We start from the raw sequence: 25,343 nt of genomic DNA, 5'->3' as shown, positions 1-25,343 counted from the left end.
CAACCTTTCGTTTGTGTTTCGACCTCGACAAACACCGCCAAAATGGGCTGCGGAATGAGCACGGAGGAGAAGGAGGGCAAGGCCCGCAATGAGGAGATTGAGAACCAGCTGAAGAAGGATCGCATGCAGCAGCGCAATGAGATCAAGATGCTGCTTCTGGGTACGTCTCGACCGTCGCCGACGCCATTGGGCGCCTGCAACCACCCGTAACTTAGCGCAGCATGTCCTGACTCGCAACAGGTGCTGGTGAATCCGGAAAGTCGACCATTCTGAAGCAGATGAAGCTGATCCACGAGGGTGGCTACTCGCGCGATGAGCGGGAATCCTTCAAGGAAATCATCTTCAGCAACACAGTACAGTCGATGCGCGTCATTCTCGAGGCCATGGAGTCCCTCGAGCTGCCGCTCGCCGACCCGCGCATGGAGTATCACGTCCAGACCATCTTCATGCAACCCGCGCAGATCGAGGGTGACGTGCTACCCCCCGAAGTCGGCAACGCCATCGAGGCGCTGTGGAAGGATGCTGGTGTCCAGGCTTGCTTCAAGCGGTCGCGCGAGTACCAGCTCAACGACTCGGCGAGATAGTAAGTTTTTGACATTCAACCGACACGCGATCGACACCGTTCTCCTAACCTGCTTTTCCCTCTAGCTACTTCGATAACATCCAGCGTATTGCCGCTCCCGACTACATGCCCAACGACCAGGACGTGCTGCGGTCGCGTGTGAAGACCACCGGTATTACCGAGACCACCTTCATCATCGGCGAGCTCACGTACCGCATGTTCGACGTCGGTGGTCAGCGTTCGGAGCGTAAGAAGTGGATTCACTGCTTCGAGAACGTCACCACCATCCTCTTCCTGGTCGCCATCTCCGAGTACGACCAGCTGCTGTTCGAAGATGAGACGGTCAACCGCATGCAGGAGGCTCTCACCCTGTTCGACTCTATCTGCAACTCAAGGTGGTTCATCAAGACGTCCATCATCTTGTTCCTGAACAAGATCGACAGGTTCAAGGAGAAGCTGCCTGTCAGCCCCATGAAGAACTACTTCCCCGACTACGAGGGTGGCGACGACTACGGCGCGGCCTGCGACTACATCCTCAACCGCTTCGTCAGCTTGAACCAGCACGAGTCCAAGCAGATCTACACGCACTTCACGTGCGCCACCGACACAACACAGATCCGCTTCGTCATGGCTGCTGTGAACGGTAAGTTTTGGATCCTTGGTCACGTGGTTTAGCATAGACTCATGATGCTGACTTTGATGCTTCCAGATATCATCATCCAGGAGAACCTGCGTCTGTGCGGTCTCATCTGAGCGGAACGAACACGCCCATCTGCTGTCCATAGTCGCCTTCTCTCTGGAACATTTGTACCGCCTCTGACCCTTGGCCCATTGAAGATACCCCTGCCCGAGACGCAGATAGCGGGCGGGTTGACGGAATCATGACCCTCCGTTGCCCTTACCAACTGCGTCCGGCGCCTCGTCTCTAATTCCCTTCCACGACTCCTGCCCGCGTCACGACGGTTTACATCGGCATCGGCACCATTCCACAGCCGAGTCTGGGTTTTCACTCTTTGTTTTTTCTCTCGACGCGACATGAGAAGGCCGCATGCGCTGCTGCTGGTGGTGTGGGAGGGGGGGGAAGGTAAAAAGATATTGTGTTTAATAATGAATCTGCGTTGTCTTGGTGTTTTTTTATCATCTGGTTTTTAGGTGGTTCCTTTGACAGCTCGTGTATGAAATCATTGATCCTTTTTCTCCACAATCTTCGCTTCTACTTTGGTTTCGTCTTTGTTTCTTGATATAATCGGGCCTGACTTTGGGTTTGCCTTTTCCCTTCGAGAGGTTAACCAAAGTTGGGGTTGGTTTCGTTCTTCGGTTCGTCGGGGGCGAGGTGTTGGATTTTGAGATGGGCAGGGAAGAAAACGTCAACAACAATTGACTTGGTCGGGGCGGACGCGGCTGCGGTACAGTTGGGGTTGGTTGGCCGGTCTCTTTATGTGAGGGATTAGATGATGATATGCCGGGGGAAGGAGTAGGTTGGAAGAGGTGGATGGATGGCTGGATGAATTGGATAATGGTCGGATGGTTGGCGGGGAGGTATGGATGGGTGGATGGATGGTTGTTTCCTTGACTTTTGTTGTCTTTTTTGTGTGTGTATTATGGATGAATGGATGGGTTTTTCTTTTTGCTTTCCTTTTCCGGAGTCTCTAGTCTGTTGGGTGTGTTGTGATGGTTGGATGTAGGTATTGGATAGGTGAATGGATGTGGGGGGTTGTTGTGGGAGGAAGGTTCGGGGAAGGCGAGGTCAGGAGGTGGGAAAGGGGGCGTATACCAGTCAGTCAGTCAGTCAGTCGGAAATATTTCATCACGTATGTTATTGATTTGCGCTCAACCATGTGGTTTGTTGTTTTTAAGATGACCCTTGGTGTTGGTGTGTCGATAGGATGAATGATTGATGTCTGACTGTCGTGCGTCTTTCTGCTCGGGCTCGAGGTTGTAACTGGTAAAGCTCCTCCATTTTGACTCGGGTGCCTTGACAGAGGGATTGCAGTTTCCCAACCAATTCCACCATACCAACTCAAAATACCTGCGATAAGCAGCCTTGCGTAATGCCTTTGGAAAGTGTGATAGCAAATGAGGGCTGCATGCAGTCTAGTTCATGCAGCATCTCGATGTGCCTCAGCCTCGTCATCGACACTCGCAGTGGCTGAGCCTGACTGGCATCCATCAAACACATAACTGCCAATTACTCGATCAAGTCCTCGGTCCTGCATAACACTCTCGACTTCCACACGATCACGTCACCACCCATCTACATCCACATATATGCTTTGCCGTCTCGCGAGAAGTTAGAAGTTCGTTATACTCTTCAGGAGACAGAGACTGTTTTCCTCATCTGAACCCCCTGAGGCGAACAGACGAGTTCCAACCCCGCAGCCAGAACAGCATCTATCCTCTCTCAAGAAAAACATATCAACTAAGAGCCTGACAAGCAGACATGGATCCGCTTGCTATCTCCACGGCTATCATGACATTCGGCAAACTCGTCTCGGATATCGTCAAGTTGAAGGGCACCTTTTCAGAAGTACCGAGCACTCTCACATCTTTGGATGCCGATTGCCGGAGCATGATCAGCACTATGGCGTCTGCCGTCGTCCTCCTTTTCGGGCGTCGGCAGCGCTCCCAACTACAACTCCTCATGGGCCCTGCGTTCGACATGGGCAACGAGCTCACTCGATGCGTTCTTAACGTACACCCGGCCATCGAGCAACTCCGGGAAAAGATTAAGAGCTTGATGCCACCTCCCGGGGACCGGCTAAGGGTGCGGATAAAACAAGTCCAGGGCCTCCTCGTCTCGCGGAAAATAGAGGACGTGCACAAGGACTTGCGTCGCCAGATGGACGCGTTTAATCGAATCCGCGACAACTTGCACACGTATGGAACAGAGCGCAGCTCACCATCTGTCTGCAAAGAAATTGAACTAACTGTGATGTGAAAATACACAGTTCATTACTTCTGGAACTTCTTGCCGAGGCCCGGAGACCTCCTGGACAACAGCCAGAACAACAAGTTATTCCACCCCACGAACCCTTGAGGCTGCCAGAATCCACGATCCGAGATTGCCAACAGACGCTTCTGACTTTGATACAAGACCTTCCTTCCCATAGAGACGTCGACCGGAGCTACAGCCTTGTTATCATTGAGATGATCCTTTGCGGGTGCAATATCAACCCCGACTTCGTAGACTCAAGCAGTGGCAAGCGACCCATCCACATAGCCGCGAAGAACGGCGACGCCGTGCTCGTGAAGCTCCTGCTGCGCTACGGTGCAAGGGTCTCGGTGCATGACAACCACGGCAACACACCTCTCCACATCGCCGCCGAGAAGAAGGACGTGGCCGTCGTCGAGGCGCTCCTGACGACCGATTTTCCATGCGTCGAGAACTCCCCCGTAGACCGCGCCAATGCCCTCGACTCGCGCGGCCGCCCCGTACTGTGGGACGTCTCCGCCCACGGCGATGGCAATGTGTTTAACCTCCTGGTCGCTCATGGCCAGGACGTCATCAATTTCCGCTGCCGCAACAACGAGGAAAGTACAACGAACGAGGAATTACCGACCGCGCTCTGGGCCGCGGCGAGATACGGCCAGGTAGACATGGCGCGAACGCTGCTCCGCGCGGGCGCAGACCCCTCCGTCCCCCAACCCGATGGCTCGACACTCCTGCACCAAGTCACCTGGCCTGCCATCATCGGGGAGCGCACCGGCGGCGAGGCAACAATATCAGCAGAAAGAGCAAATCCATGCTGTATTACCAGGAGACTTTCAAGGCCGTGACGGAAGGCAAAATCGAGTACATTATTGACAGCGAGCATTTTCTCAAGGTGTTCCATAGGCTCATGGAGTACCACGCGAAGCATCCGGGAGGCGGAACGAGAAGAAGGGCCGGCGCGAATTCCGGGCTGTTTTGGGACCTTCTTCGGCATGGCGCAGACCCTTTTGCGCGCGACAGTGCGAGCATACAACCGATACATCTCGTCGCGGCGATCGGGGAGATGGAGATGTGCGCTGCGCTCCTGGATCATCATCGTTCTGCGAACAGAAGCCGGGAGGAGGAGGAGGAGGAGGAGGAGGAGGAGGAGGAGGAGGAGGAGGAGGAGGAGGAGGAGGAGGAGGAGCAGGCGGCAACGGCGGGGCAGCGAACCGCCTACGTCAACGTGGGTGATAAAGGAAGGTCGACCCCGATCATATACGCAGCCATGTTTGGCCATACGCAGGTGGTGCGGATGCTAGTAACGCAGTACGGTGCGGACCCCAGGGTGCGGGACGACGACGGCAGCGACGCCTTTGCAACGGCGTGCCAGTTTGGCCATCTGACCACGGCCGCGTTCTTGCTGGGGACGTATCCCGAGCGGGACCTGGGCGAACCAAACAAGTGGGGAATGACGGCGCTGGACATGGCAAAGGCGGAGGGGCATCAGCATGTGGTGGATTGGCTGATCGACTTGGGCGTCGATGCTGGGGAACAGTTGGATACTAATACCGCGTGAGCATGATAGAGAGAGATAGAGACGCTATCGGTTAGGGAGACCAGAGGTAAGTTCTTTTTACTCCCCTGCACCCCTGCTATCTTGCCCTCAGTTTAATCCTCACGATTTTGGTTCCTTATCCGCTTGTCTTTTCTCTAGGCCCCCCTTAATAGCAACCTCGCCTTACCCCCTTTGAAGTAAATAAACTAGAATAACAATAAAATATTGAGAGAGGAGAACATTATACATACGAAAAACATAAAATAAATGAATAACTAAATAATCAAGAACTCACAGATACTAGAAGTAACATATCTTCCATTCCTAGTAGATAGTGATCCAGAACCAATCTCATCACTGCGCCAGTTCAAGTCGAAGTCCAAGCTGTGGCTCTTCCAATTCTTTCCTAATCCCAGAGCACTGTACTCACAAGTAGGTGGGAACATAGGTGTGTATGACACCCCAAGATACCTTCGATAATGCCCATGAACCGGAAGGACGAGGAAGACTACCAGAACACAGAAGATTCACATCCGAATTCACACTCGCACCAACAACAGTACTCACTCACCCTTGACCTGCCGCCAGTCTCAGGGTCTGTACTCTTGTAGGTACCGGGTACAGGTAGGTCTGTAAGGTACTTCCCGTCCTCCTTTCCGCTCAATCTCAAGATATTCCCGGGTATCTCCTCCTTCTCCAGACCAAACACACGGAATACAGTGAGCTGCAACCATGTAAACAAACACGACAGCAACAATCTTCCAACGTATCAAACCAAAGCCCGAACCTCAACCCATCGTTTCCTCCCCATGTGCTCGCGATTGCATGTCGAATGGAAGTGAGAAACAAGAGATTATTAGTACATAAGTACAAACAACCCTAGGACGCACAACGCAAACCTAAGGTGCCGACGATGATGATGTAGAAAGTATAGCGCCCCTGCGGTGGCGGCAGGTATGATGCCATATGCTCCAGCAGGTAGGTAGGTTGGTAGGTAGGCAGTAGGTAGCAAAACCACAGCAAAACTCGCCAGTAGCACAATATTCCCCTGATATCCCAACCAGCAGCAACCGCCTGATTGATCCACATCCAGATTTACCCTCCTTCCTTCCTTCCGTCCTTCCAGGTTCTTCTAACTGAATTGCGTGTCGGAACCAGACCCTCCCACCTTCGACCGTACCCGTTTCCTCTTTCTCCCTTTCATGTCACCGCCGCGGGGACCGCTGCTGCCTTTGCTGGTGCCAGTAGTCTCAACGGTAGAAGACCTCGACGCCGCCGCCGCCGAACAAGAAGCCGACGCCGACCAACCCCCTCCCGCCGTCAAGTGATCGAAGAGCTCCTACGCCCCCGACTCATCCCCCATCACCTGCCCGCCGGGAACAGGCACCTGATTCCCCTGCGCCGCGGCAGCGGCCGCCGCAGGATGTCCCTGCGGCACCACCCCTCCCGGTCCGCCCGGGTGATGAGCAGCAGGCGACAATGACCCGGGACCGTGTCCGCCCGGTCCGCGGTTCCCAGCCGCAGCAACAGAACCAGGGCCGCCGGCGGCGCTGTTGGAGCTCACCGTCTCCTCGTACTCGACCATCTGCAGCGCGAGCTGCTTGGCGGCGATGTCCAGCTTGATAAGCTGGCGGGTGGCCTTGTCAGCGGTGCGGACCTCGTTGATGGCGCGCGCGACAAGCTGTTGCAGGACGGGGTTGCCGGTGAGCAGCGCGGTGTGGGGCAGCAGCGGGTGGCCACCGGCGCCGAAGCCGCCTGCGGCGGCCGCGGCCGCGGCGGCAGTAGCGGGGAGGATGGTGGCGTGTTGCGCTGCTGTTTGCGGGTTGCGGGTCTCTGAGTTAGGGGTGTCAATGACTCTGTTGCTTGGGCAATGGGGAAAAAGAGATCACGAGGAAAGAGGGGAAAAGTGAGAGTTGCTGGTTGGAAGGGTGAAACTTACCGTGGAAACTACAGCGCGCACCGCTGGCGTTGAACCAGCAGTTTGCGCAGCTGCCGCACATCTGGCCGTCGACGACGATGCAGCTGGTCCAGGGGCCATGGCCTTTGTGGCAGTTCTTGCAGGGGACGCGGGCGGGCTCGCCGGCGATGTGGGCGAAGAGTGCCTCGACATTGCTGCGGCGGGCGAGGTTGAGAGCCTGCTCCGGACGACGCTGCTGGGCAAGGCGCTGGCCGGGCTCGCGGGCCAGCCGCTTGGCGAGCGCGCTTTCGATGTTGAGGTTGTGGTAGCCCGACTCCCGAGCCAGCTGCTCGGTGGTCTTGACCATGGATGGGTCCAGGGCAGCTTGGTGGTGATGAACGGGCTGCATTTGCTGAGGCGCACCCATTTGGTTGGCCTGCTGCTGGTGGTGTTGCTGTTGTTGCTGCTGCTGATGGTGCATTTGCTGATGCTGGTGCTGTTGAGGCTGGGGATGTTGCTGGTGAGGATGCTGAGGGTGCTGGGCATGGGCCATCTGGTGTTGCATCTCATGCATTTGTTGATTTTGGACAGCCTGCTGCATGGCGGTGGCCCCAGGCCCGGGACCTGCCGCTCCACCGGCAGCGAGACCAGCTCCGCCGTTGGCGAGGATATTCGCGGCGGTCAAATCGACGCCGGGCGGCAGGCCAGAGGCGGCGGCAGCAGCGGCGGCGGCAGCGGCAGCAGCAGCAGCAGCACCGGCAGCCGCCGGGTCATCCTCTTCCATCTCACCGCCAGCATCGGCGTCAGGATGGTGGCTCTCCGCGAGGTCCGTCTCCATGGCAGCGGCAGCGGCGGCGTAATCGTCGGCTGCCATGGTGACCTCGTCAAAAACCGAACCCGGATCGGCCAGGTCGGCGGGGTTGGCTGAAGAAGATGCTGCTGATGAGGATGAGAGTTCGGCCGATGAGACGGCAGCGGCTACGGCGGCGTCTGTGAGATGATTCCCTGGCACCTGGCGAGGGGGACGGCCGCGTGGCACAGGGCCGGCGGGCTTGGTGACTTTGTTTGGGGGACGACCTCGCTGTGGACGGATAACGGACGGCTTCATGCTCGTCCGCCCCGTCGCGGGCTTGGTGATGTGAGCTGGCTTATATGGGTATAAGTCGACGAGTGTAGATGAGGTTCGCGGACGGTGCAGCTGTCGTCAGCTGTAAAACTGCGTGTCGGAAGATGGTGTGAGGCCACGGGGGGGAGTGGGAGAGTGGGAATTTTGGTTGAATTGATGAAACGGGACTGGACCAAGAAATGCCAAATGCGGAGCCAGGGTCGCGGAACTTTCGCGTTTTGCGGAGACCCATAGAGAAACGGATTCTTGCAGATGATTGGTCAATCGCTGGCCGGGGATGCTGGAGATGACGTCGACGTCTCCTTGCTCCAGGGGCTTTAACGTTAACGAGAACACAACACCACCTCACACTCTCATGTATACGGAGACACCTGCTACTCATAAGTTCAGCAACATCAAGTGGATGATGTGAATATTTATCCCCCAGGACTCAGGTCGATTGCCCATCACAGAAATGCCTCAGTGAAGCATCCAAAGTGTTTGCGCCCGCCAATTGACAATTCAATTCACAATCCACCGACATGTCTATGTCCGGATAACACACAAGAAGAAGACTCACTCCCATCAAACTCCTCCGTGCCACATGAATGCCGTCCATGAGATTACCCATATACTTATACGATTGCAATACTGTACATTGCACAATCACGATGAACTCGGGCCCCTCCCGGTCGGACCGTACTTCCTCGCCCACTCCGTCACCTTGGCGTTCATGGACTTGGTGACGAAAAAGTAGACGATGGGCACAAACCAGCCGATGATGGTGTCCAGCACCCAGTTGTTGCGCTGCGAGCCTCCCATCACGCCACACCTCATCAAAACCCCCAACGCCGAGACATCCACAAAGTACTCACCCTTTTCCAGTCCATTGATGGCCCGGCGCGCCACCGTGTCGGGCGTCTCGGGCGGATCATCCTTCTCCAGCTCCAGCGTAATCCCCGGCTTGGTCTTGTTCTCCCTCTCGTATCCCGGAGAGACGATGGTAGCTGGGTACACCACATGCACCTTGACGGGGTTGTCCGGGTACAGGTTGAGCTCCATGGCCAGCGTATCCGCGAGGCCGCGCAGGGCCCATTTGGACGGGGAGTAGGGGCCGTAGCCCACAATGCTGAATAGAGCCAGCACCGAGGCCGTGAAGATCAGATGCCGCGGCTCGCCGGCCGGCCCCTGTGCGTTTTCCGGCCGCAGCCACTCGCGCAGGATGGCCTGCGACATGTCGGCCGAGCCCCAGTAGTTGACGTCCATGTTGCGGCGGGCGGCGGCCATGGCGGCGTCGTCGGTCCAGAGCAGCGGGGTCGACATGCCCGCCACGCACCAGACAATGTCCGGGCTGCGGCCGCCGTTCCACGCGATCGCTTGGGCTACCACCTCGGCGCCGTACCCGGGCTCCGACACGTCCGCCGAGATGTAGGTGAAGCGCTGCTTCTCGGGATTGGAAGCGGCCGCGCGCACGGCGGCCAACGCCTCCTCGAGCCGTCCGACGTTGCGGGAGACGAGGATCACGTTGGCGCCTTTGGCGGCGAGCTGGATGGCGGCGCTCCGGCCCATGCCCTCGGACGCGCCTGTGATGAGAACGGTCTGGGGGGAGAGGAAATGTTAGCATGGTTAAGCAAAGTCGGCAGCGGTGATGAGACTTCAATCAGGGGCTCACATACCCGACCCTCGACGGGCATGTGGTTTTTCCTCCGGAAGAAGCCCATGCCGGCGATGAGGACGATGAACAGGCCGAGGGCCCCGGTGGCAATGGGCAGCGGGATGCCGAGTCGTTGAGCTAGATCCATTAATTTGGATGGATCTTGGAGGTTGATGAGATTTTGAGAGGATGGGGAGACCGATGATGAGTGTGAAGAAGACGGTGAGCTTCCTGGTCAGAGCCCAAGTGAACTGATGTATCAATACCGTATTGACACAACGGCTGCATGCCCGTATTTTCAATCTGCAGGGGCTTGAATGGATAAGCGCACAGTGCATTTGTGGGGAAACCATCCGCTGTGGGGCCGTCGTCTGCCGGGCGGTGACAAAAAAAAGTTCTGCCGGCTTGCTGCCATCAACTTCGCTCCCCAAGCCCACCCACTCCAGCAAGGACCGCACAGCACCTCAACTAGGTTGTTCTGCCGCCAGGAATCCCAACCCCACCGTTCAACCGACAGGATCCGATTTTGCAACAATTCGAACACCCTACCGTTTCGAACACCGAAGCCAGTTACTTTCCAGGTGAAGCGACCTCGACTTCCACCATGGCCAAGAAAAGAAAGATCGCGCGCAAGGCCGAGCCCACCGGCCCGCGCGAGGTCGACCCCAAGGATGCCCGTCTCACCATCCGGACCTACGAAGATGTCGCCGACTCCCAGGATGAGTACTGGATGGAGCAGGATCGGATCGAACTAGATGACAGCGACGGACCCCGTTCGAAGCGTCTCAAGCGCCAGCAGGATGAGGACGCCTTCCTTTCCGCCTCGGATGAGGAGATCCTGAGAGGCGAAGATTCGGAATCCGAGAGCGACGAGGAAGAGGAGGAGAGGGCGCCGCCGCCTAAGAAGAAGGCAGGCAAGGCTGGTCGTATTCTTTCCGACGAGGAGGACGGGAACCGGGCAGAGGAAGAGGAGGGTGACGAGGGTTGGTGGGGTTCGTCCAAGAAGGAGTACTACAATGCGGACCAGATCGAGACGGAGGCGGATGCCTTGGTATGTTGAGATCGCGGCCCCTTGTTATTACCACGATTTCATGCTGACCCTCGTCTAGGAAGAAGAGGCCGAAGCCCGCCGTCTCCAGGCCAAGAAGCTGGCCAAGATGCAAGAGGCCGACTTCGCTTTCGACGAAGCCGAGTGGCTGGCTCCCAAGGGAGAAACCGGCGATGACGAGCAAGTCGTGACCGAGGTTCTGAAGGAGGTCGAGGTGACGGACGACATGGGGCCGGAGGATCGGTACAAGCTCCTGCAAGCCCGGTACCCCGAGTTTGACTACCTGGTGGACGAGTTCCGGGAACTGCAGCCCATGCTGTCGACGCTACAAAAGGAGGCCGAAGGAAAGCCCGCCAAGTCGCTAGAGGTGGTCAAGTCCTGGCTCCTCGGGTGCTACGTCGCGGCCCTGGCGAGCTACTTTGCCATCCTGACATCTCCGTCGCGGGACGGTGACGGGTCCAACCCCGCGACCCTGAACCCCTCCGAACTCAGGGACCATGAGGTCATGGCGACCCTAGTGGAGTGCCGCAATGCCTGGCTCAAGGTCAAGGACCTCAAGCCGCGGAGGTCAAGCGTCGCCGAGTCCGGCATGCTCTCGCCTCCCGAGGACGAAGATCAAGAGATGCTGGATGCGCTGCCAGTGCCGAAACGGAAGACCGAGAAGCTGTCCAAGGCCGAAATCAAGGCCAAGAAGCAGAAGGCTGCCGAAGCTGCGAGGAAAGCCCAGGCGGTCGAAGAGTCGCTGGCCGACCTGTCGACCTTGCTCAAGAGCTCCAAGAAGGCCATCAAGGCCGCCGCCGCCGCCAGCAGTGCTGCTGCTTCGACCGATGCAGCCGACGACAGCCACTCAGACTTTGGCGAAGAGGAGGTCCTCGATGCCCGTACGGCGGCCGACAAGGCCCGCCGGAAGAAGTCGCTCAAGTTCTACACGTCGCAAATCGTCCAGAAGGCCAACAAGCGCGCCGGCGCAGGCCGCGATGCCGGAGGCGACATGGATATCCCGTACAGGGAGAGACTCGTAAGTCAACACCAACCATTTTTTGAACTCTTGTCAAAACTAGGTACTAATCCCCGAACAGAAGGATCGCCAAGCGCGTCTCAACGCCGAAGCCGAGCGCCGCGGCAAGAAGGGCAGCAAATTCGGCGCGGACCTGGACGCCAACGACAACTCGGACTCGGACGGCGACGAGCAGGCCGTGGCCAAGCAGGTGCGCGACGAGGAGGACGAGTACTACGACATGGTTGCGCACGCGGCGCAAAAGAAGCGGGCCGACAAGGCGGCGCGGTTCGAGGCGCTGGCGCAGGCGCGCAAGGGCGAGCGCGTCGTCGAGACGGAGCAGATCGGGCCCGACGGCAAGCGCCAGATCACGTACCAGATCCAAAAGAACAAGGGCCTCACGCCGCACCGCAAGAAGGAGAACCGCAACCCGCGCGTCAAGAAGAGGAAGAAGTACGAGCAGAAGCAGAAGAAGCTGCGCAGCATCAAGCCCGTGTACAAGGGCGGAGAAGGGCCCGGAGGGTACCAGGGAGAGCTGTCGGGTATCAAGACGACGTTGGTCAAGAGTGTCAAGTTGTAGTAGAGTGGAGCTGGAAAAATATAATGTGCCGGCTGTGGCACGGTTTCATTTGTTTGAGTTGTTTTGGCCTGTCGAAGTACATATTGTGATATTCATCATGACCAGGTTTTCCATGTGCTGGTGCTGTCCAGATCCGCGTACAAGATCAAGAGGCAAGCCCTTGTGGCCGAGTTCCTTTTTTGCACTCATTTTCTTCTCTGCTCGACTTGCGCTGGCGTAAGGTTGGACGGCGAGATTTTGGTGGTTTAGCGTTGTGTTTTGTTGTTTACTTGCATCTGTACTCAACACATTCTTCATCACCCCTCTCATCGCCCTCCCCACCACCCTCAATCATAACAACCCAAGTGTTGATTTGGTCGAGTCTGGCCCATACGCATTGAAATCCGCGGAGTTTCGTTACCCCATTGTTTGGCCATGAGTGGCGGACTTCCAATTCACAGTTGGCCAGGAATGATAATGACATCATAAACACCAGGTTACCCCAACGCCACTTACTCGAGGCTTCTAGGAACCGCCCTCCTGACCAAGCACGACACTCTCGGGAATTGGATAATGAACACGGCCCCTGAGCCGGCATACGTCACTCCATGCTGAATCAGCATCACGTTCATGTGTGCGGAGCAAAGAGGGGGATAGATTAAGGGAGCTGTGGTCTGGACTTGGTCTGTTGCGCAATCATCACTTGTCTTCTTGAACAACAGTACACAATAACCTCGCACTCATGGAGACCATCAGCGAAACTGTCAATCAGCTAGCCCACACCGCCTCCAAAGTCATTTGGGGCGAGCAGGAGCAACACGAGGAGCCCGTCTCGGGTCAGATGGGTGACGTCGAGGCGGGTGAGCCGTATGATGCTGGGAATATTGGTGGTGAGTTGTGACGTCTTGATATCGTCAGGAGAAGAAAGACATGCTCACTAGATCTCTACAGAGGACCCTCCTGGAAGGAAGGTATGTTGTTTATGCAGTGTCCTAACAAAACGTAGAATCGAACGAGGCTGCGCTGGCGGCCGGGGAAAGGATGGAGGCCAAACGACACAGTCTCGAAGAAGAGCGAGTCAGTCCGAGGACGTCCATCAGCGGTAATTATATGCTGTCGGCCGCGGGAGCGAGCGCACCGCAGGTTGCGTCCCAACTGAACCCAGAGCCAAAGACAGATTCCAAGCCGCGCTGGGTCGAAGCGAAGGACATCAAGGCTAAGTCATCCGCTTACACCGGTCTAACCAATCCAGTCCAGCTCCGTGGAACAGACAGATCCTTTCCCTTGGTCAATCCTAGTCCCGGCCAAGGACCGTCATCATCCACGTCTTCACCCAGTCAGAAGCAGTCCGGGACTAACATGCCGGTATCTGCCACCACGACCTCTGCTTCTCGCGGAACTCTCATGCCCGGCCGCTGGCCAACCAGCATGACCTCCGTGCCAGGCGGTTCCAGCAAGACTCCTCCTACCACTGCCACTGCCAGCTCAGACACTTCCATGACGGGCACGGAGCCTGCCCATCCCGCCGCCAGCACCACCACGTCCTCTTCCCTCCCCGCTCCCACCACCATTCCCAGCGCAAAAACTAGTCCTGACACTCCCATGTCCGACCCCATCCCTCCCGCCCAAGAGGATGACACGCACATGGAAGACATGTCCTCCATCCCCTCCGGTCGCGGGGACGACACTCACATGGAAGACATGTCCTCCGTCCCCAGCGTCCCTGCCAATCCTCCCAGCACCACCACTACCACCACCACCACCAATCCTGACCCCTCCAACCCATCCCCGCCAACAACCCACCTTCAATCCCAACCACAGCCAGTACAAGACCAAACCTACCACAACCCTTCCGCAAGCAGCTCCGCCTCCTCCATCCCACACACACCCCCCTTCCCCACCGTCCCTCGCAACTCCCTCTCCCACCCCAGCGGCTACCCCTCCCACCACCACCACGTCCCTCCGTTCGACAAGATCAAAGCCCTCAAACTCGCCGAGACCCTCGCCGAGCGCAAAATCGAGGAGGAACGCCGCCGCCAGGAGACGCAGCGCTATCTCTCGACTGATCCCAACGACGACCTACCCTCGTCCGCAACCACCAAACCGCTGCTGTTATCCCCCGCGGCGCTGCAAGGCCCGGGGCCGAGGCCGATCGCGGATGTGGCGAAGGAGTATGGCGGGGATGCGGGGCTTGCTTGGAGAGAGGGGAGGAGGGATAGTGCGAAGGGGGGGTTGTTGAATGTTGCGGAGGAGGGGGAGGGGTATGAAGGGGATGAGGAACGGGGTGCTGGAGGAGGAGGTGAAAAAGGGGAGGGGAGGAAGAGGAAGAGGAGGTGGAGTAGGAAGTTGGCGAGTGAGGGCGGGGATTTTGACGCGGCGAGGGAGGGGGCGGCGTGGGAGGCTGATTGTAAGTTTTCTTTTCCTCCTTCGTTTCCTTTTATCATACCTCGACGGTTTTCCTTGTCCGTGATATGTGATGGTCTAGATAGACTGTTGGCTAACCCCATCGAACCAGTGATCCTCGAAGAAAAAGGAATCCACCACCACGGCAACCACGTCGGCCACCGACACAGCAGCGTCCAAAGCGCCACCACCGAGTCGTCGTCCGAGCAGATCGCCAGGAAGTCGACCGGCGGCGCGTCAAGCAGCTCGGATCTTGCTGCGGACAGGAGGGGCAGCAAGGCTGGGTTGAAGGAGAAGATCAAGGAAAAGCTGCATTTGCGCCAGCCTTCTTTGGGACGTGGCGAGGGTGTCGAGCATTAGAGGGAGCGAGGTTCGGCGATCACAATCAGGAGGGATCGTGGAGATTGGGTATAAGTAGGAGGAGGCATGTCTGAGTGGAGTGATGTTGGACGAGGAGGATGGATAGGCCAGGTAAGAGGGAACAGATTGGACTTTTGACTTGGACAGAGGACCTGAGTTGGGGGGTGAGATTGATTTGGATAAAACAAAAAGGAGATTGTAAGAATAGTAGTAGCCAGGGGCTCTTAGTTATATACGTACTAATCAACTCAGTATCTCATCTCTCGGACTTCTCGCAAGCCAACATCTCCTGTCGTCGAGAGGTGTTGTTCATCCACCAGACAACCAGATCGACAGACATCTGCATCCAGGCTTCTTAAACCTTCTTTTCTGAAGTGTCAAGTACATACGGCCATACCCACAAGAAAGCACGGGATCCCGTCCGCTCTCCCCTAGTTAAGCTTGTGAGGGCCCGAGTAGTAGTTGGGTCGGTGACGACCAGCGAATGCCGGGTGCTGTATGTTTTTGCCTTTTTTTTCCTTTCCCTTTTCATTCCTTCTTTTTCGAACTGTTTTGTCAGTACTACCTAGGCATACAGGTTTGCGGGCAAGATTTGTTGCTGGGTCGGCTTGTTGTCGATTGTTGCCGGTATCTTACACGAACTTGAATATGACCTTATTGGGACAAGTGGATGGTCGTCCAACCAACCAGCAAGGCAACCACTCATCATGTATCTCTCGGTAGTGTAGAGGAAGTCATTTGTTCTCACCATCACAACATCAGCCCTGAAAACTCTTCCACCTAATCTCTTCGTCATGGAGCAATCCGCCAGTGTCTTGAGCCTGCCTATCGAGCTTTGGCAACATATTGGCAGCTACCTGACCTTCAAGAACTTTGCAAAGATTGCCCTCACCTGCAAAAGGCTTCGGAATCTTTTAAGAGGCATCATCTGGCGAAATGTGTGTTTTGCCCGACATTACTCGGCCCTGAATGATGAACTCCTTGCCTTCGTCAAGTACAATAAAGAACCCAGACGAACTTCCCTGAGCGGAATCGGACCTGATGTTCGGTAAGTATCTACGTAGTCGAGTTCATATGTTGTCTCAAGACCTGCTGCCAGCCCTTTCTGACAAAAGCCTCCAAAGACACGCATGTATCATTGTCCTCTACGACCAGCCAAGCACGCATGACGATGGTTGGGGTTGGGTTGACGCTCCAGGGCACCTCCGTCGCCCGCTTCCCCCTCGGGAGCTCGACTTTTCGGAACTCTTGTTCCAAGCCATGGATCTGATGCCGCAACTCGAAGACCTCCATCTCGACATTCGCCATCTCGGCGGCCACGCAATGTTTCGGTTCGAGAGAAGATGCATCAGGTTGATAGCACAAGAGCGCAGGGGGTTACCCCGACTCAGGCATCTTCGCTGCCTCGGCATTGGACTGGACTGGCGCATCATAGACTGGTGCCTGAATCTTTGCTCCCTGGATATCGACGACCAGGGTTGGCTGATGGAGTCCATGCACCAGCTCAGGAAGCTCAAGTCCCTGCGAAGGCTCGCCCTGACGGTCGACCGTGACGAGCCCCATGAGCTAGTCACCTTATCGGGACGTGTGATTGAGAGCATTTGTTGGGCGGTTCCCGAGATTGAATGGTTGATCCTCAAGACGAGCAAAACGAAGGGCCCGTATGAACCTCATGAGCCGGAAACCTTTCCACAGGTGAGTACCTACCTAGGTGGCTGATCTTCCCCTAACACACGTCGTGCGTCTCTGCTCACTCCACCTCTCGGCATCGATACAACAGACACTCAAAAGCTTCGTCGACAAGTGCCAACCTCTCCGGAAACTCCAGCGCCTGGCGGTTGTTGTGGGTTGGAAGGCCATGTGTTACGCGGCGGAGACGGCCGGTCTCCAACCCAGGAAGCGAGGCTGGGACGGCGCGGTGGACAGGCTGGTGGTACGGATGGTCCTGCCGGAGCTGGAGCGCCTTCCGCCCAGCGTCGTCGAGTTTTGCATTCTCCGCGAGTGGCCGCTGTATTACGAGTGCAAGCGCAGGAGGGAAGACGGGTCGTTTTCCGCCCTGTTCAGGGAGGTGACGGATGGAAGAGGCCCCGGGACGTGGCCGGTCGGGTTGCTTGACGAAAGTTGGAACCCGGGGAGATATGTTGTTCCTGTGGGGGTCGACCACCAAGATTGGGTTGGCTGGTGCAAACCGGGCGCCTCGGGGGCGGAGCTGGAGGAGGAGACGGAGGAGGAAGAGGAGGAGGAGGAGGAATATTGATGAACCAGGCCCGGCTCACGAGACCTTTTCCGACTGAGGTGATCAGTATTAGTTAATATATGTTGCGTGATCACGGGCAAACGTTCGCTTGATGATGCAAGTAGGCGTGTGTATGTGGACTCTATTATGGACGGCCTGCGGATGACTACCTTCGCAGCTGCTACGTGCGGAATGACATGGTGATGATAATGCTCATGATGATTTTCAGATTGGGTCAGTTACGGTACCTAGTACACGCATCTCTCCTGCATCTGGTTACCCAGGATGGTGATCTGATCTGCATCGCGCCGCGGGGTGACAAGGACGAGCATGGAGGGGCAACTCGACACGGCGTTTCAGATTTGGCAGGGCTACCCCCCTCAACGTGATCTGGCTCGTGGGGATTTGCGGGAAGCCCCTGAGCAAGGCATGACGATGAGCCCACCATTACGACACATCTTAACGCCGTGAAAGCCGGGTTGGCACCGTGTGCAGCCGGGAACATCAGCATGGGGTATACTACTGGATAGTGTGGCCTGTGGTGGGAGGTGGATGGATTTTTCACATTCTTAACTACGTACTTGGGACGAGGACAAGAGCCGTGTTCCTTATTGCTCATGGCCAATCATGAATCTAAAGGACGCGATGAAAGGTGATGGGTTGATGGGGATATTGAAGATATGGTTCGTCTCTGTAAGCCGTCATGAATAAGTGACGGAGAGAGATAGCCAGAATGAAGGAGCGGACTAAGTCGAGCTCTGGAGTGTTGACATTCTCCGGATACACAGAGAGAAACGAGCACAGAGAACGTATCATGACCGCCGAAGTCATGTACTGTATAGTGGAATACGGGGCTTGGCTGAGGAGTCGTCGGCTTGGCTCATGGGTTGGGTTGGGAATCGTAAACAGAGCTCACCTGTCCTCTCTCGGAGTATTGTGGTACGGAGCTGCTGGTCCCTCGACAGCAAGGCGTCTGTTCCAAGCAGACGGCGCAGTCGATATGCAACTTCTAAGTCAAGGTGAGGCAAGTCAAGCAAAAGGGAAAGGAGAATACAACCCCTGAGTGGCAGAGCCGATGTCCAACGTAGCCTCTCTGCCTGTCCACGGCACAGAGCTGAGCTGCGGCCACCCACCAAATCCCGTTCCTTGGATCGCCGTTGCGTCCGGACGGGAGAGAGATGCAGGAATCAGGGCGATGAGAGAATTGGAATCTCTAGAATCTCCCGATCGAGCAGTTCACCAGGTCATTACGTGAAGTAACCGGTACTTGAACTCCGTGATGCCCATGATGGGCCTAGAGTTACGGTATCTTACGTTTCTCGGGGGTGTGTTACCGCACCCCTCTTCCCCCTGAAAGCCATGTTTCATCTTGACCTCTCCTGGTTTTCTTGCCCCAGAGTCGTACTCTGTACTTAGTCGTCTGCGTCGTTGTCGTTTACCCCAACCGTTGACACTGGCCGGCAACGACAGTGCACTACTAGAAATACCCTCCAAACAAAAACCAAGCCGGCCAAACGGCAACACAAAATTGACGAATGAATTGGAACCTGCCCCTCTCCCAAGAGATTTTTTTATTTTTTTTTGCTTTTCCTTTTCCATCTTGTTTCACTTGTGGGCGAGTGGAGCTTGGCTTCTTTCTCGCAGCCGCTCATCACGTTTGGATGCCGTGGATGGGAAGCTGGGCCAAGCCAATCCCGGGTCAGTGCCCGGCTCAAAACTGGAAACCTGGCTGGGTCAGTGGCCCTCTCGGCACCCTGTCAGGACCCTCTCGGGACCCTCCCAGCGTTTGCTGCCACCCACCAAAACCTTCCGGGTTGGAATCCACAGGCCAAACCCCAAACCAAACCACTCCACCGCTGGACTGGAAGCTCAACTCTCCACCTCCCGTCTTTCTTCCTCCTCTTCCTCTTCGGCCCCGCCGGACCCTCCCCCTTGCCTGTCACCGTCTTCCAACACAGCATCCCATTCCCGACCAACAGCCTGTCTGCCTCTGCCTTGCATTGCATAGCACAGCCAGCGTTGTCGTCGACTTTTCTTCTTTTCTTCTTTCTTTCCCTCAGCCGCCTTTTTGCCAGCGTGACAAAAAGATAGGCCAGGTCCAGGTCCTACCGAGTAGACCGCAGCGAGCCATCTTCGACATCCATTCTTCTGCCTTTGTAATTGCACCCGGCCGCCACTAGTTCTCTTTTTCTTCTCCGAGAACGGCCTCTCGAGATCCATCCTACAGGGCACTGCCGTGGTGTTTTAGTTTTCTTCGACTTCGATCCCTGCCTCGCTGCACTTCCCTCGACGCCGAGATCCAGCCTCACCATCCCCCTCTCGACGCGCAGCGCGCACATCGTCGCACCGCCATTCCACTCCCTCGACAAAAAAACCTCCCCGCTTCCGTCCTACTCGGAAACCACCCTGTGTCATTCTTCGACTCCAATTCGGACGGGGATACACACACGACAAATAGACTACACTTGTACCGTACCTATCTGATGAGGACCCGATCATCATAATCGATAATGTCCACTTCCAGACCAGGCGAGCATCTTACCGTCGGCTATCCGCCTCAGACGCTTTCCGCTCCGGGTCGATCCAATTCGCCCACCGCACCATCTCCGAATGATCCCCAGTCTGCCGGCAGCGCCCTCCGCTCCCCCTTCGGCCTGTCTCCCGGCTTGTCTCCCGGCCTGACCCCGACGTCCAAGATGTCGGGTGCTTCCCGCTCCGGCGCCGGCTCCCCATCTCACGAGATGGCTGCCGGCCGCCTTTTCTCCAAGCGGTGAGTTTGCCGGCCCGGCCCGGCCCCCCCGCCTGCCACGTCTTCATTTGCTGACGTTGTCGTGCGACCATAGGGCGAGAGAGATTCAGGCTCAAGAAGGCGTCCCCGGCCTGCCGCTCAACCCTTGGGGCGGTCCTCCGACCAGCGGGAATTCGACCCCGCTCCGCGAGAACATCCCCGAGAGTCCTACCGACGGCTTTCCCGACTTTACCCAGCTGCCTCCGGCCGACCCTCTTCCGCCCGTGACCCGCCGCACCCGTGCCGGCACCCTGCCGTCCAGGTTCTCTCCGGGTGGCGCCGGTGGCCTGCTCGGCATTCCTGCCCTCGCCTCCAAGACGTCGCGGCCCAGCCCTTCGCAGACCCCCTTCAAGTCGCCGTCTCCCGGGCTCGAGGCTCCCCAGAACAACGACCTCCCGACCGCTTCAACCCTGCTCTCGAGGCTGCGCGCGGGCTCTATGCCCCAGCGTAGCCCCTTTGCTAACGTCCCTGGTACCAGCTCCCCGTTCGGCCCCTCCATCTTCAGCAGCTGGAACCCGGCCACCCGCGAACGGGGCAACACCTTGGCCAGCATTGCGAGCATGGGCTCCAACGGCCCGAGCTCCCCGGCTCAATCGCACTTCTCGCGGGAGGGCAACCCGGAGACGGACGTCCATATGAGGACGCTCGACTACCTGGGTCTTGCCGAGACCCCGCAGCCTGCCCGAGCCCAGCTGGCCACCGCCAACACGACGACAACGACCACCACCACTTCTGCCGCTCCCTACATCCCCAACTATGCCGACTTCACCAAGGCCGCCAGCAGCCGGTTCCGCTCCTACTCGGTCAACAACAAGGATAGGTACGCCGACGAGGAAGACGATGAGTATGACGCCGATCCGCTCGCCATCATGGAGAGCCACTACGCCCAGCTCCAGGACCAGCTCGCTGCCACGAACGCCGCCATCCACAACCACAACCTGGCCGTCCAGGCCTTCGCCACCCAGGCTGCTCGGCCCCGTGCTCGCACTGCCGGCGTTCTCGACACCCCGGCCTCGCGCCTCCTCCGCAACTACCTCCCTACCCCGTCTCGTCTCGACAGCTCCTTCACGGCCGCCGAGATCCAGGTGCCCGAGGAGAAGGCGTACGAGGACCTTCCGCAGTCCGTTGCCGCCATGTCGTTGGGCCGCTCCAACAGCCGGAATAACGGCCTGCTGGGTGCTCCCGGTGCAGGCACCGGCCAGTCCGAGGAGCAGGGTCTCGAGGGCCCCACCAGCGCCTTGTGGCTCGGCAGCATTCCGACCTCCACCACCACATCGACCCTGACCGAGATGTTCAAGTCGTACGGTCCGATAGTGTCGGCCCGCGTCCTGACGCACAAGAACTGCGGTTTCGTTAACTTCGAACGCGTCGAGAGCGCCATCGCCGCCAAGGCCAGCATGAACGGCAAGGAGATCTTCCCGGGCGCCGGCCCCATCCGCATCAACTTTGCCAAGCCGCCCTCGAGCACCGGCACTCCGGGCCACGACGGCGCCGTTCCGTCCCCGAGCCCGGATCCGTTTGCCAAGTCGCAGGAGAACGGCCAGGCCGGAGCGTCGTCGGGCGAGGGCGGTCATGCCGCCGCCGCCGCCGGTGCCGCCACGCCTACCGTGCCTCCGCTCCCTGAGATGACGGGCGACATCCTCAAGATCGTTCGTCAGTTCGGCGCGACCGAGGATGACAGCTACCGCATCTCGATGAGCCTGCAGCGGGCCATCCAGTACAACAACTTCATTGACGAAATCCCGCCCATCAAGGAGCCCACCCACACCCGGGTCCATGACGCTCCCAAGCTCCGCGATATCCGCAAGCGCATCGACAACCAGTCTCTGTCGCAGCAAGAGATCGAGAACATTGCCATCGAGATGCTGCCCGAGATTGCCGAGCTGTCTTCGGACTACCTGGGCAACACCGTCGTTCAGAAGCTGTTTGAGCACTGCTCCGACCCCGTTCGCGATTCCATGCTGGCCGAGATCGCCCCCCACATGGCTGAGATTGGCGTGCACAAGAACGGTACTTGGGCTGCTCAAAAGATCATCGATGTCTGCAAGACGCCGCACCAGATGAGCCTCATCGTCGAGCACCTGCACCCATACACGGTGCCGCTGTTCCTCGACCAGTACGGCAACTACGTGCTGCAGGGCTGCCTCAAGTTCGGCAGCCCGTATAATGACTACATCTTCGAGACCATGCTCAGCAGGATGTGGGAGATTGCTCAGGGCCGTTACGGTGCCCGCGCCATGCGCGCTTGCCTGGAGAGCCATCACGCCTCCAAGGATCAGCAGCGCATGCTCGCCGCCGCCATCGCTCTGCACAGCGTCCAGCTGGCCACTAACGCCAACGGCGCTCTGCTGCTCACATGGTTCCTCGACACGTGCACCTTCCCTCAACGCCGCACCGTGCTGTCGCCCCAGCTCGTCCCGTACCTGGTCCACCTGTGCACTCACAAGGTTGCGTACCTGACGGTGCTCAAGGTGATCAACCAGAAGGCCGAGCCCGAGGCCCGCGACACCATCCTCAAGGCTCTGTTTTTCACTCCCAACGACCAGGTCCTCGAGGCCATTCTTAGCGACCACGCCTGCGGCGCTACGCTCATCTTCAAGGTCCTGACCACTCCCTTCTTCGACGAGTCTATCCGGAGCCAGGTTGTTGAGACGGTCAAGTCGGTCCTCATCCGCATCAAGGCCCAACCGGGTCAGGGCTACAAGCGGCTCATGGACGAGGTGGGCTTGTCGACGCGGAGCGGCGGCGGTGGTGGTGCTCGGGACCACGGCAACAACGACCGTCAACGTCCCGGCTCGCGCCAGACGCCCGGCGGCTCCCAGCACCACCATCACCAGGGCCAGCATCACCAACAGCAGGGGTCGCACCAGCCGCAGTCACAGCAGCAACAGCCTCCACAGCAGCCGCACGGCCAGCAGCAACAAGCCGGGCAGTACGGCGGTGGCCCTAACAACGCGCAGTACTACAACCCGATGGGCGGTCCCGCCGGCGGTCCCGGTTACGACATGGGCTTTGGCATGCCCCGCACCAGCGGTCTCGACCAGTTCCCCGCCTTCGACGCCCAGTTCAACCCGACCAACCCGGCCGCCATGCCCCCCGCCGCCCTGCAGCAGATGCAGTATCAGCAGTCCCTCATGGCGGCCCGCGGCGCCGCCCCTCCGCCCGTGGGCGGCTACTACCCGGCCGCCGCCCTTCAAGCCGCCGCGGCCGCTGCCGCGTACGGCGGCTACCAAGACCAGTACCGCACCGGCGCTCAACCCCCGCCGCCGCCGCCGCCGTCGTCGATGGCCGCGAACGGCAGCCCGATCCCGCCCACGGGCGGCGCTCCCGGACCGTTCCCGCCTCCTCCGGGTGCGTTTGGAATGCCGCTTGCCCCGCCGGGAATGCCGCCGTATGCGGGCTACGGGCCCGCTGCGGGTCCATATTTGCCGGTTCCGCCGCCCCAGCAGGGGCAGCAAGGGCAGGATGGGCAACAAGGTCAGGGCCAGGGTCAGCAGCAGCTGGGTCCTGGCAGGCCGAGGGGTGGAAGGGCTGGGGGGAGGAGTCCCCAGCCTGATGGGAGGAGGGGGCGTTGATGGGTTCCGCCATATCTAGATGTGTTGGCGGATACTGGGGACGTGGTTGGGTGTAGAGGAGATGGGGATGAGGGGGTGTAAAGAGGGCGGGTTGTATGTGCTTTGCGTCTTGTATAGGGGAGGCGGAGATTTTGAATTGGGTGGTTGGTTGGCAGGGGAAGAGGGTGCGTTGCGTTCTTAGAGATGAAGGATGGTATTTTTCAAGATGAGGCAAGAAACAAGGGGCAAAAGATGTGAGAATGGATGGATGGGTTTGGCGAACGAAAGGAAGAAAGAAAGGAAGGAGGCTTTGTGTGTGACGGGGGTGGTGTAGTGTTGATGATGACGATGTTGTTGATGATGTTCTTCTTCTACTTCTACTTCTTCATGTTCATGTTGAATGATGTTGTTGATTATTATGATGAATGTGAATGGATGGATGGATCGATTGTTCTCTGAACTTGATATTGACCTTGGCACAAGACTTGGGTTGGTTGATGATGGTGGTTGTTGTTTTGTGTCTTGAGTCCAGGACCAGGATTACTTATTGATTAAACGATAAAGGTTTCTCTCGTCCCAAAGGTTAAGCGATCCTCAATTACTCGGCCAAACAATGAGGGAAAATGTATGTATGCGTCTGTTGCGGTGGGTGGCTGGCTGGGACAGATCAATACAGATAGTTGAGGCGCACCCTGCTCTGATTAACTCGTCAAAGTCAGTTAACTCACCCGCAACATCACCATCAGGGTTATGTTCCGAGGCAAGAAGTCCAGCTCTACTTACGTATAAAGGACTTATGAAAATAGTCAAACATATCACATGTCACGTATCAAAGCAGTCGAGGTACGTAATAGCGGATATTACGTCAAGGCATCGATCAATCAACCAACCTCATCAAGTCATCGCCCAACTTCCTCATCCATTCTCCTTCCATGTGTACCTCCTGTACCTCCCGTGATGTACATACATACCGGTAGTTACGGCAGAAACGCAATGGTATTCATGCCTGCCTATCCCTTCTCCTCCTTCTCGTTCCTTCCTCTTCCCCTTCTTCCAAAAAGCCGAGAAAAACCAAGGGAAAAAAAATCTCAAAAGAAAGGAAAAGAAAGGCACCATCCTCCCTCCTTCTCGACACCCACACACCTACCCTGCGAGACGACAACCAGTTATCCCATCCCTTCGTGAAAACAAAACTTAAGAACAAAAACCAATGCGTTCTTTGCTACTGTTGTTGCCTGCAATCACTATCTGCCCTGCTCTTCCTTATATCCGTTGTTAAAGCCCCGATGTGCCCAAGTGCTGTGCTCAAGTCTCTCTCTCTCTCTTGCCCTCAATGTGACATGTTGGGTGTGGTGTTGTGTTGCATGCTCAAGTGTGCTCAAACTCAATGCCATTTCATTTCCATTTCCGCGATTTAATATCTTCCGCGACGATGCCTTCCGCGATAAATCCTCCGTCCGTACCTTCCGCCACGTTCTCCATGCTGTAGTTACTTTCCGCGACACGCCCACACCCCTCAATCCAGACCAGACCAGACCAAAACCAGAAGATCACCAGGTTAGACGACCCGCCCGTTCGTTCGTTCCACACCAAGCAGAAAAAAGAAATAAAGAACAAGGAAACAGAGAACTCTCTCTCTCTTCCATCCCAACCCAACCTTCCTTTCCCTTCATTCATTTATTTCCACTGTTGACTGGCTCAACGGACTGAC

At 57.4% G+C, this 25,343-nt stretch overlaps 12 protein-coding genes across 12 annotated transcripts; 7 read left to right on the top strand and 5 right to left on the bottom strand.

The window, feature by feature from the left end:
- Positions 1 to 42: 42 nt before the first annotated feature.
- VTJ04DRAFT_3781 (uncharacterized protein) lies at positions 43 to 1,315 on the top strand (the record flags this gene model as incomplete). Its single annotated transcript, XM_069361719.1, has 4 exons — positions 43 to 160; positions 241 to 583; positions 649 to 1,205; positions 1,272 to 1,315. 4 exons carry the CDS (start codon positions 43 to 45, stop codon positions 1,313 to 1,315), a joined length of 1,062 nt encoding a protein of 353 aa, XP_069222302.1.
- Positions 1,316 to 1,699: 384 nt separating this feature from the next.
- Positions 1,700 to 2,741, bottom strand: VTJ04DRAFT_3780 (uncharacterized protein; the record flags this gene model as incomplete). The annotated part of the gene is made up of 2 exons (XM_069361718.1): positions 1,700 to 2,145; positions 2,738 to 2,741. The coding sequence occupies 2 exons, from the start codon at positions 2,739 to 2,741 to the stop codon at positions 1,700 to 1,702; spliced, it is 450 nt and encodes a 149-aa protein (XP_069222301.1).
- Positions 2,742 to 3,002: 261 nt separating this feature from the next.
- Positions 3,003 to 5,052, top strand: VTJ04DRAFT_3779 (uncharacterized protein; the record flags this gene model as incomplete). The annotated part of the gene is made up of 3 exons (XM_069361716.1): positions 3,003 to 3,439; positions 3,511 to 4,234; positions 4,321 to 5,052. 3 exons carry the CDS (start codon positions 3,003 to 3,005, stop codon positions 5,050 to 5,052), a joined length of 1,893 nt encoding a protein of 630 aa, XP_069222300.1.
- An 858-nt stretch (positions 5,053 to 5,910) lies between these two features.
- VTJ04DRAFT_3778 (uncharacterized protein) lies at positions 5,911 to 6,120 on the bottom strand (the record flags this gene model as incomplete). Its single annotated transcript, XM_069361715.1, has 1 exon — positions 5,911 to 6,120. One exon carries the CDS (start codon positions 6,118 to 6,120, stop codon positions 5,911 to 5,913), a length of 210 nt encoding a protein of 69 aa, XP_069222299.1.
- Positions 6,121 to 6,370: 250 nt separating this feature from the next.
- VTJ04DRAFT_3777 (uncharacterized protein) lies at positions 6,371 to 8,036 on the bottom strand (the record flags this gene model as incomplete). The annotated part of the gene is made up of 2 exons (XM_069361714.1): positions 6,371 to 6,864; positions 6,971 to 8,036. 2 exons carry the CDS (start codon positions 8,034 to 8,036, stop codon positions 6,371 to 6,373), a joined length of 1,560 nt encoding a protein of 519 aa, XP_069222298.1.
- Positions 8,037 to 8,699: 663 nt separating this feature from the next.
- Positions 8,700 to 9,835, bottom strand: VTJ04DRAFT_3776 (uncharacterized protein; the record flags this gene model as incomplete). Its single annotated transcript, XM_069361713.1, has 2 exons — positions 8,700 to 9,632; positions 9,710 to 9,835. 2 exons carry the CDS (start codon positions 9,833 to 9,835, stop codon positions 8,700 to 8,702), a joined length of 1,059 nt encoding a protein of 352 aa, XP_069222297.1.
- A 456-nt stretch (positions 9,836 to 10,291) lies between these two features.
- VTJ04DRAFT_3775 (uncharacterized protein) lies at positions 10,292 to 12,312 on the top strand (the record flags this gene model as incomplete). Its single annotated transcript, XM_069361712.1, has 3 exons — positions 10,292 to 10,738; positions 10,797 to 11,753; positions 11,815 to 12,312. The coding sequence occupies 3 exons, from the start codon at positions 10,292 to 10,294 to the stop codon at positions 12,310 to 12,312; spliced, it is 1,902 nt and encodes a 633-aa protein (XP_069222296.1).
- Positions 12,313 to 13,033: 721 nt separating this feature from the next.
- Positions 13,034 to 15,054, top strand: VTJ04DRAFT_3774 (uncharacterized protein; the record flags this gene model as incomplete). Its single annotated transcript, XM_069361711.1, has 3 exons — positions 13,034 to 13,181; positions 13,298 to 14,698; positions 14,807 to 15,054. 3 exons carry the CDS (start codon positions 13,034 to 13,036, stop codon positions 15,052 to 15,054), a joined length of 1,797 nt encoding a protein of 598 aa, XP_069222295.1.
- Positions 15,055 to 15,848: 794 nt separating this feature from the next.
- On the top strand, positions 15,849 to 17,311 carry VTJ04DRAFT_3773 (uncharacterized protein; the record flags this gene model as incomplete). Its single annotated transcript, XM_069361710.1, has 3 exons — positions 15,849 to 16,102; positions 16,179 to 16,749; positions 16,835 to 17,311. 3 exons carry the CDS (start codon positions 15,849 to 15,851, stop codon positions 17,309 to 17,311), a joined length of 1,302 nt encoding a protein of 433 aa, XP_069222294.1.
- Positions 17,312 to 18,960: 1,649 nt separating this feature from the next.
- Positions 18,961 to 19,774, top strand: VTJ04DRAFT_3772 (uncharacterized protein; the record flags this gene model as incomplete). The annotated part of the gene is made up of 3 exons (XM_069361709.1): positions 18,961 to 19,023; positions 19,249 to 19,446; positions 19,505 to 19,774. The coding sequence occupies 3 exons, from the start codon at positions 18,961 to 18,963 to the stop codon at positions 19,772 to 19,774; spliced, it is 531 nt and encodes a 176-aa protein (XP_069222293.1).
- A 26-nt stretch (positions 19,775 to 19,800) lies between these two features.
- On the top strand, positions 19,801 to 23,653 carry VTJ04DRAFT_3771 (uncharacterized protein; the record flags this gene model as incomplete). Its single annotated transcript, XM_069361708.1, has 2 exons — positions 19,801 to 20,060; positions 20,134 to 23,653. 2 exons carry the CDS (start codon positions 19,801 to 19,803, stop codon positions 23,651 to 23,653), a joined length of 3,780 nt encoding a protein of 1,259 aa, XP_069222292.1.
- A 177-nt stretch (positions 23,654 to 23,830) lies between these two features.
- Positions 23,831 to 25,309, bottom strand: VTJ04DRAFT_3770 (uncharacterized protein; the record flags this gene model as incomplete). The annotated part of the gene is made up of 2 exons (XM_069361707.1): positions 23,831 to 24,087; positions 25,096 to 25,309. The coding sequence occupies 2 exons, from the start codon at positions 25,307 to 25,309 to the stop codon at positions 23,831 to 23,833; spliced, it is 471 nt and encodes a 156-aa protein (XP_069222291.1).
- Between the last annotated feature and the right edge of the window lie 34 nt (positions 25,310 to 25,343).

Source organism: Mycothermus thermophilus, assembly GCF_041956435.1.
Source record: "Mycothermus thermophilus strain CBS 625.91 unplaced genomic scaffold VTJ04scaffold_2, whole genome shotgun sequence".
Classification (NCBI taxonomy): domain Eukaryota; kingdom Fungi; phylum Ascomycota; class Sordariomycetes; order Sordariales; family Chaetomiaceae; genus Mycothermus; species Mycothermus thermophilus.
The sequence above is the reverse complement of the archived record's forward strand: the minus strand, read 5'-3'. Positions and strand labels throughout refer to the sequence as shown.